General features: G+C 41.4%; 1 protein-coding gene across 10 annotated transcripts in view; it reads left to right on the plus strand.

Annotated features, from left to right (window-relative positions):
- NRF1 (nuclear respiratory factor 1) overlaps positions 1–10199 on the plus strand; it is a 139344-nt gene that overhangs the window by 92953 nt on the left and 36192 nt on the right. For 8 of the 10 annotated variants that reach the window (XR_003795188.1, XR_003795190.1, XM_029233328.1 and 5 more), the window contains exon 10: positions 6532–6656. Coding sequence is in view for 6 of the 10 variants with exons in the window: in XM_029233328.1 (XP_029089161.1) it covers positions 6532–6656 (125 nt within the window). In the remaining 4 variants the exon portion in view is untranslated. The remainder of the gene's footprint in view (positions 1–6531; positions 6657–10199) is intronic. The other 2 variants (XR_003795191.1, XR_003795192.1) reach the window with 1 other exon arrangement.

A 10199-nucleotide genomic window follows, 5' to 3' on the forward strand; every position in this document is an offset into this window, starting at 1 on the left:
AGTAGGAATTCAGAGTAAGGGGATCACTTCCTCCAAAATATAAAAATCAGTTGAAGTTTAGATTGGCTGTGGTAGACACTAGAAAGCCTAGCTAGGCTTATGTACAGAAGATTTCCATCAAGCCGTATAGTATAGTGGCTGAGAAGAGGGTTCTGAGGTCGTATAGATTCAGGTTTGAATCCTACCTCTGCCATTTAGTTGCCATTTGATGTGGAGAAATTTAACCCCTGAGCATTAGTCTCATCATCATTATAATAAGGATAATTTTCATCATGTAGAATCATAAAGATTCAATGAAATGATGTATATAAAACTCTCATCAAAGTGTCTGGCCTGTAATTAGCATTTCAAGAATTATACTTATTATCATTTAACTTATATTTTAAAATTTGTCTACTTAGAATTGTTTACAGCGAGAAGAGATTAAAAGTAGAAGGCCAGTTAAGAAGAGGCAGTCCAGGTATGACTTGTCAAAGGCGTGGAAACTAGTAGTAAGAGTGGAGATAAAGTGACTGATTTTGAAGGAAGTATGGTAAGGACTTGGTGGTTGGTCAGGTATAAAAAACTGAAACGTACACAAACGCTTCTCCTTCCAGAGTTACCAGTGAGTCCCTGAGTGACCTGGGGTAGAAACTTTTTTCTTAGCCCATTGAACCATATCACTTTTCAGTAACATGAAAGTCTTATTTGATTCCTTACACTTTGACTCAGTCCTACTTGTACCTTTGAGAGAGGACACACAGATAAACTTCCTGAAAGCTATGGCCAGAGTGAAACCCTCCTTCCTTTTGGTCCGGTAACCCCTCACTGTAGCGTGGGGTCTAAAAGGCCACCATCAAAGACCAGAAAAACTTCATTTCATCGAGCCAGCACCTTTGCTATTCCAGTGAAGTGGGAATGTCCTGGGAACCCTGTACATAGTGGAAAACATGAGGCACATTCTGGCTCCCTTTAGTGTAAGGACCAGGGCTTATTTCTAAAGGCAAGGAGGGTAATGGTTTCCCCTGAGGGCTTGTTAACAAACTCAGATGCAGCTGAGGTGGCCACAGTGTTTACTCCAAAGGAAGGAGAATATGGTTCACTGTGGCATGTAGGAGTAAAGAGATGTTGAAATCTGTTTGCAGTCAGATAGTTCAACACCCCGATGAGTGTTGGGGGATGGTGTGTTGCAGCCTCTGCTGAGGGTGAAGAAACCAAGCCTGGCAGTGAAGACTAGACTATAGCAGGCTACTAGGGGAACATCATGGGCTTCTAATTCCAGGAGCGGTAACCCACTGTCTAACGTCAGGAGGATTGGACTTAAGACACAAGCCCTTTGTGTTTGCTTCTCTATGGGATGAGACCCATTCCCAGCCTCTCCAAAGAATTCGTTGCTGGAAGTCGTCTTAGTGAAAAGTACACTGCGAATCGGGTCTTTGTTCCTGTGGTAACAAAACGATTTCCTAGAGCTGCTCCCTTCCAGCCTCTCTTTTTCAGGTGCAGATGGAACAAGCATGGTTCTCTAACAATCACCTGCACCGCTGCTGCATTGTAAACAGCAGATGTGGGTGCAGAGCAGAGAGAGAGAGGCAGGCAGGCTACATGGAATGGCAGCTGGAGAACAAGAAGGCAGAGGGGTTCTCTCAGCTGTTGAGGGGAAAGGGGATCAGGACAGGTGCAGGACAGACCTTTTTTTCAACCATGCTGTTAAAAGAATTTTGTATAGCAAGTTAGAATGAGGGCCCTGGGCTCAGACAACCTGTAGCCCACCCTCCATACCCAAAAGGGGTATGGAGAAATTGTCATTTAAAAATCTAGAAGCTAGTTAATTTTAATTATTTTCAAAATACAGAATAAATTAACACTTTTAGGAAGGAGATGGAGAGAGAATCAAAGTGAACAAATGAAAAGCAGAGCGTCACACCTCAGACCTGTTCACCCTGAACAACCAGACAGGAAAGGAAATGAAATCACCATTTGCTTGTTGCAATACAGTGATTAATTTGAAGTTTCAGGTCGTTGGTTAAGTTGTCCTAGACTTACATTCCCTCTTACACAAGTCCTGCAAAGCCAGTACAGTCCTTGCACATAGAGACGGGTACATGATAAATATTGGTAGACTGAATCTACATTTGCTCTGGTAGAAATTTATACGATGTTGTTGACAGGAAGACAGTTTTTACTGAGTGTCTGCTGTGTGTAGTGCTGTGACTCAGTGCTATGGGGAAACAAACGCTCAAGAAAGTTAGAGTTGCTGTTCTTTTGCTGTGAAGAGACTGCTTAAAGAAAAGAAGTGAATCATATTTTTAAAGAAAAACTTACTCTTACCTTTTTTTTTTTTTTTTTTTTTTTTGCGGTACGCGGGCCTCTCACTGTTGTGGCCTCTCCCGTTGCGGAGCACAGGCTCCGGACGCGCAGGCTCAGCGGCCATGGCTCACGGGCCCAGCCGCTCCGCGGCACGTGGGATCCTCCCGGACCGGGGCACGAACCCGTGTCCCCTGCATCGGCAGGCGGACTCTCAACCACTGCGCCACCAGGGAAGCCCAACTCTTACCATTTTTTAAAATGAAAATATTGACTTAAAATTAGAGATCTTACTAAAATAAAACATGGCTTTAATATATGAACTTGTATTTATTTGTCCAGTAACATGGGATGGACAACCTAGATCAGAAATCCTCTCTGGAAATAGAGGACAGGGACTATGCAACTGCCTCTTTTTCCTGTAGGTGAAGGTGGGACACTTGCAGATAAAACATTGACAGAAAAAAAGGTGGGGGGGGCTTGTTAGAAACTTCTCATTTGTAACTGGTTTGGAAATAACTTCTGTTGAAAAATTGCTAAGTGGTAGCTTAGAGACATTTTGATCCCTACTCACCTTTTAAGTGAAGGTAACCTTTTTCTCGCAGTACAGTTTGATCACTTCCCATGAAGTCTAATGGTTAGAATAGACTTGGGAATGATAGTCTGCTGACCACAGGCGTCACCATTGTCTTTTGCACCATGTAAAAGATCCATCCATTGCTGCTTTGCCCCTGGCCCCTGAACAGGGCATGCAGTAACTAACTTCACCGACCTGTGGACCTGTCATCCCTGTCGGACCCCTCATCCCTGGCATCCCAGATTGCTTTAGTTGTTGCTGCTTCACAGCTTTTCTTCCAGCATAACATATTTTAGAAAGGCACTAAAGAAAATGACTTCAAATATTTAGAGCTTCAGACATTACAAAATGGGTATGACTGGATACAGGGACTCTTCCGGGTCAGGGCTTGGGTGGCTGCTCTCCCCCTCATAGCCTGTGAAATTTCACCCTGCAAGCATGTGTCCAAGAGTGGCAGGACATCACCTTTGATGGTCATAGAAATAAGATTATTGTAGATTGTGATAAAAACAGTGGGGAAATGAGCAGTTGCTGAGGTAACCTGTAAACACAGCTCCTATTTCCGTATAAACAGTTCTCATATACCAGCTTTCTTTTTCAAAATACCACACAGCTGAAGCATTTTCCAAAGAATATCCTTTTTGGCTTTCCATGAAGTCTCAGGTCAGAGTGTTAAATATTTGTATCGTTAATCCGTGATAGCTGAACACTGCAGAATTGGCTGGTAGTATTATTTGACACAAGTTTCTCAGAAAAATATTAAAAGTTAAGGGTCTAGGCACTAAATAATCATTCGTTTTACTATCTCTAATAAATAATTATAAAGCATCCTAAAATTAAAATCTACCTTGTAAAAGGTAAAGAATAGCCTTAGTAGTAATTCCAGATCCAGGGTCCACTTTGGCTCTGAATTCATGTTACAGATACTATGGAATGACTGGCTGTGGGTATCACATCGGAAGTACGTTTTAGCACAGAGATTGATCTTAGCTTTTAAAGGGGCTGCGTGGAAACTCTATGATTCTGTTCAGCTTTTTGCTCAACCTCAATTCCATCCCCAAATTTTTTATAAAGGAAGTAAATAAATTTGAAATATGTAATCATGATCTTGAACTAAGTTAAAGGAAACCTGGAAATTAAAAGTTACCACAGCTGAACAAATAGAAAAGGGGGTGGGGGGAATCAGCAGTTTTACATTTAACTTATTATTTTGAATAAATGTCAAAGAATATTTATATGGGGAAATACCAAGTTAGGTAAGAAAAGCAGGCTATAAAACTTTGTGTACAGTATGATCCTGATTATCTGTTTAAAATTGTGTTTAAGATTAGAAGGAGGGGGCTTCCCTGGTGGCGCAGTGGTTGAGAGTCCACCTGGCGATGCAGAGGACACGGGTTCGTGCCCCGGTCCGGGTTGATCCCACATGCCGCAGAGCGGCTGGGCCTGTGAGCCATGGCCGCTGGGCCTGCGTGTCCGGGGCCTGTGCTCCGCAACGGGAGAGGCCACAACAGTGAGAGGCCCGTATACCGCAAAAAAAAAAAAGATTAGAAGGAAAATGGCTCTTATCTCTGTGTGATATTTAAAAATTTTCTTTCATACTTAATGAATTTTTACAAGTTTCTACATGCATTTTATTATCAGAGAAAAATAACTTTTTAAACACACACATAACAATTTAAAAAGCAAGGCAAGTTAGCAAGAAGGGGAGAATTTTCTATTTAATGAGACTTTTCTGTCCATTGGACTTCTTAAACTGCTTCCTAACATCCTTATAGTGACCAAGAAGTCTTCCCCAGAAGAATGATTATGTCAGTTGCTTTACTTGTTTGCTGACTCTCTTAGATGAAAGTGACGCTGTTAAGTTTGGTACACATTGCTTTGCCCGCAGTCGTGACACGTTTGCCCTAAACGGTCCACAGCTGCCCCCCGCCCCATCCTCCCCTACAGCTTGTTTTTGCGAGATGACTGCCATAGTTGTGGCAAAGTCTGCAGCTTCAGAACAAAGCTGAATCAACTGGCTTATTCGATGTCAAACCCAGGACTTTGTCCACCTCTGATAAACTAAATGACGCCACCTCCTTTTCTCCATGCCCACTTTTGATACTCCCTCAGTAACTGTGCAGAGTGGTACCTGGTACTTTCCCAGGAGAGGTGATGAATTTATCTGGTGGGTTCTTTTTTTCTTTTCTTCCACATTTTAACATCTCTGAAGTTTGGATGGTAAACTATAATCTTACGATTACAATTGTCAGGAACTTTTTTTTTTGTCTGTGCTGTGGGACTTGGGGATCTTAGTTCCCTGACCAGTGATCGAACCCGGGCCCTGGCAGTGAAAATATGGAGTCCTAACCACTGGACCACCAGGGAATGCCCAGGAACTTTTCTTTTTTTGCTGGCACATGAAACAGTAATACATTTTATAGTTTGTATCATCATCGAATCAATAAAAGTGGGTATTTATGCATATAGTAAAAGCATACAATAAGGAAAAGAAAAATGGGATACAAACTGCTAGAATAGTGTTTACTATAAATAGATGGCTAATATCTTTCTGTTCTGCAGAGTGTTTGGTTTGCAGTGAAGGGAGGTTTATTATTTCATTATGTTTGTAGAGTCAAGGATTTTGGGCTTATGGTGATAATTTAAACTTTTAAGTGTTAATTTAGTTCTGCCTACCTGTACATGAAGCAAAAGGAAGGGCTGAACTTTGCAAGATATTAGTCAACCATTACTTTGTATTTGGAATCATGGATGTAAACCAAATTGCTATTATTTGATATATTTTTATGTATCTTTTAAAAATTTTTTATTTTATATTGGAGTATAGTTGATTTACAATGTTGTCTTAGTTTCAGGTGTACAGCAAAGTGATTTATACATATACACATGCCTATTCTTTTTCAGATTCTTTTCCCATATAGGTTATTGCAGAGTATTGAGTAGAGTTATTATTTAATATTAATTGAATAGCAAGTCCAGGTTGCTGACTCCTCACATTATCATCCATCCTTAGCTATAAAAAGGCAGTTTCAGGGCTTCCCTGGTGGCGCAGTGGTTGAGAGTCCGCCTGCCGATGCAGGGGACACGGGTTCGTGCCCCGGTCCGGGAAGATCCCACATGCCGTGGAGCGGCTAGGCCCGTGAGCCATTGCCGCTGGGCCTGCACGTCCGGAGCCGCGACGGGAGAGGCCACAACGGTGAGAGGCCCGCGTACCGCAAAAAAAAACCAAAAACAAACAAAAAGGCAGTTTCAGATGGTCTGCCTTGTGTTACCGTAAAGAGAAAAAGAAAACATTGTGATTGACAACCAAAATGGCTTTTGCATTGTGAATGTGGATCAGAGCTTCCACTATGGCTTACAGGCACTCAATTGATCTTGATAAAGAAGGGACTGGGAATGCGTGCCTTCTGTCCTTAAACACCCATTTCCTAGGTTTAAAGAAAATCTCACATTAGCTGTATAAACGTGAAAGACTTGGGATTTCTCTAGCTATTTATTATTATCATTTAAAAATTGCTCTGATTCTGTCAATAGCCTTATGTGCTGGTAGGCTCACAAACATGGAGTCAGTGGAGAGATCCTAGGAAAGGTTGAAAGTTTGGTTTGTCTTGCTGCAGTGCTATACCTTTATTCAACTCATACATTCCCCCCTCCTCTTTCTATACCCACAGCGAAGCTGCCGCCCATGCTGTCGCCACCCTGGCTGAGGCCACCTTGCAAGGGGGGGGACAGATAGTCCTGTCTGGGGAAACCGCAGCAGCTGTCGGAGCACTTACTGGAGTCCAAGATGCTAATGGTAAGAGAGCATAAATATTTTATTGAATTTCTTCCCTGTTTCCACTTAAACCTTCATGACATGACTGACAACAAACCCTTCAGAATGAGGTTGAACTTTGATTTGAGTTTTTTTATATTGGTAGGCAATTGATACCTAGAAAAATTCTAGGAGCCTCTGATTCCTTTCACTAGCAGGAGACTTGGGGTTTCCTGGGAGGGAAAAAAAGCCATAATAATGGCTACCTAACTGAATGACTTATTTGAAAAGTGACTATTTGCTGTGACAGTACTTGCTGAGAGGGATTTTTAAATTTTCCGTGGGGTACATTTTGTCCATTTTCTCCCATGGGGTAGATCAGTGTCCTTTACTATAGCAGAGACTCTCCTGTGGGCGAGTGCATTGTGGTAGTGAGGAATGTTCTGACTATCTCGAGAAGGGCACCACCATCTCACCACAAGGTCAGCCAGCAGGCTGTGATAAAGGCGCTTTTCTGATTGATGCTCTGGGTTCTGCTTCCTGTTAAATGTGGCCTCACCAAGGACCTCCGGATTGAGCCAATAACTTGCCACCACCCTGCCCTTCTTTCCCGGCTCTTTGACTTCCTGGATATTGGTGATATCCTGAATAAACAAGAGGGATAAAGTTCATAGAAATATGATGACAAAAATTTACAGCTCCAGCCCAGCTCTTTGGATCTACTTCAGCAGGCTCTGGGAGTCAGTAACGAAGTCTTGAGCTGCCCGGGAAGTGCCTCAAAAGTCTGAGTCAAAGAGGAAGACCAGTCCTGTTCTGTGAGACTCTGTGTGACTGTTTATTAAGCTTTTAAACTATACATATAATTAAGTAGGACAAATTAACTACTCTATGGTTTTTGGAGATTTGTAGTTTAAAGTCCTGGAAAGAGGATAGATAATGACATACTTTTGTTTAGGCAGACAGTTCCTTAATGGCATTTAGTGGCTGAAGGAAAAGTCCCTGGCACTTTTTTTAGGGTAGATCCCTAAGAACTAAATAACATGTTAGTTGGAAAAGTCTTTGAAGAAAGACACAATGCTGCATCCTCCTTCAAAAGTGGGGAGAAGAAAGCACTTCTGTCTCCCAGAGAAGAATAACAGGAAATGTAAAGAGCCATGTGGCTTCTGAGAATCATTTTCTTAAACAAAAAATCACATATTAAAACTACAGCCTGCTTTTTCTGTAGGGCTAGGGGCTTCCATGAACTAACCCGAATAGAGATAAAGTTGATCTTAGCCAGAACACTGCAAGGTAAAGGGCATCTTATAGCCATGTATGTTCAGGGTGAAATGGACCATAGTTGGAATTAAGGAAAACCTCCCTCTTGAGCTTGAATCCTACCCCTATTTCCTTATCTTTTTCTATTCCTCATTTCAGTCCTCATCTACCTTGAACAGAAGATATCTGACTGTGTGACATTCTTCTGAAGTGCAATTCCTGTTATTCACTATGGAACTACTAAAAATAATTCCCTGTGTGGGTTTGATGGGAGACTTTGTTATCCCTTCTAGTGGTCTTGACCTGTCCGGTTGAGGAGAAGAGACTGCTTTATAGTTCTGGCTCCTCCCTAGCCTCACCTTTTCAGGTAGATGAATTTATAGGTAAGTGTAAGGACTCTCTGGGGCTCCCGCCAAGTAGATCTATTCAGCCATGAGATAAAGGTCAACCACACCACTACTGTTGATTCCTGGAAGCTGCTTCTTTTCAGCAGCTTGGGTTGTGTGAATCAGTTGTGTTGACTTCATGTTGTTGGCTGCATTTGTGATAAGAGGAAATTATGATCTACATCCAAAAAGCCAGTGGTTCCCCAAAGCAGACCATTCCCTAGTTTGTGACCTGCCAACATGTGTGAACTCAGACTTGAGAGTTGGATTTACCACTTTCTTGGTGCTATATCAAATCAGACTGTTGAGTTGTGCCTTATCCTAGTAATATTAGGTGAAGGCACATATCATGTCATCTATCCCTTGGGAATCCAGAGGATGAATCTAATATTGGATATGATCCAGGTAATTCTGATGCTCTTTCTGCCTTCTGGCATTTTTACCCAGAGTGCTATAGGATTTACTCTGGGACTTGGAACCAAAATATTCTCATTTAACCAACTAGTTCATCTGTCTGGAATTTCAAGGGTTCTTTTTTCATTATTCTTTCAGATTGTGTCCTATTGGCATTGTTTGTCACTTTTGTCATGACAAGCTTATGGTATCTGCCAGTAGACTAAATTTATTATCAGGAAGAGTTTATCATCAGGAAGATGACAGCAGAACAAGGTGCTATTTGGTAACAGACACTACTGGGGAAAAAAATACATCCCAGATTCCAAAATATGGCTTAAATAAAAATCCTTCTAGCAGATGACTCTTCTAAGAACAATGCGGATATTGACCTGTTCCGACCTGAAGCAGGAGTTTCAGCATCTTCTGGGATGGAACTAGAGGGGATGGAGGACCATTGTGTGTGAAGCTTGACAGAGTACAGTAACCAATGTGAGATGGCTGGGGCACTGTAGGTCAGTGGTTTTCAAGTAAAGGATAATGACACCTTCATGGCAGAAGTTTAAATTCCAAATTACAAAGGCAGACCGGACAAGAGATCTTGTATCTGAAGACTTCTTTTTTCTGGACCCTATCTCACCCCAACACTAAAGAGACTACTCAAGCACTAGCATTACTCTATTTCATTTATGTTCTCCCTTTTTTTTTTTTTTCTTATTTTAAAATTTTATTTTTTAAAATTTGTTTTATTGAAGTATAGTTGACTTACAATATTGTGTCAATTTCTACTGTGTAACAAATTGATTCAGTTATAATATATATACATACATTCTTTTTCATATTCTTTTCCATTATAGTTTATCACAAGATATTGAGTATAGTTCCCTGTGCTATACAGTAGGACCTTGTTGTTTATCCATTCCCTATATAATAGTTTGCATCTGCTAATCTCAAACTCCCAATCCATCCCTCCCCCACCCCCCCCTTAAGTCGGTTATCTTTTTTTTAAAGTTGGCTGTGCTTTTATTAATTTTTTCTGATATTGAAGTTTGCAGTTGGCTGCAGTATTTTTCTTTTTTTCATTTTAACATCTTTATTGGAGTATAATTGCTTTACAATGGTATGTTAGTTTCAGCTTCACAACAAAATGAATCAGTTATATATATACATATGTCCCCATATCTCTTTCCGCTTGCATCTCCCTCCCTCCCACCCTCCCTATCCCACCCCTCCACGCGGTCACAAAGCACCCAGCTGATCTCCCTGTGCTATGCGGCTGCTTCCCACTAGCTATCTACCTTACGTTTGGTAGTGTATATATGTCCCTGCCTCTCTCTCGCTTTGTCACAGTTTACCCTTCCCCCTCCCCATATCCTCAAGTCCATTCTCTAGTAAGTCTGTGTCTTTATTCCTGTTTCACCCCTAGGTTCTTCATGACATTTTTTTTTCTTAAATTCCATATATATGTGTTAGCATATGGTATTTGTCTCTCTCCTTCTGACTTACTTCACTCTGTATGACAGACTCTAGGTCTATCCACCTCATTACA

The sequence above is a fragment of the Monodon monoceros genome, unplaced genomic scaffold, assembly GCF_005190385.1.
Source record: "Monodon monoceros isolate NGI ecotype Baffin Bay Population unplaced genomic scaffold, NGI_Narwhal_1 Super_Scaffold_2, whole genome shotgun sequence".
In the NCBI taxonomy this organism is placed as follows: Eukaryota; Metazoa; Chordata; class Mammalia; order Artiodactyla; family Monodontidae; genus Monodon; species Monodon monoceros.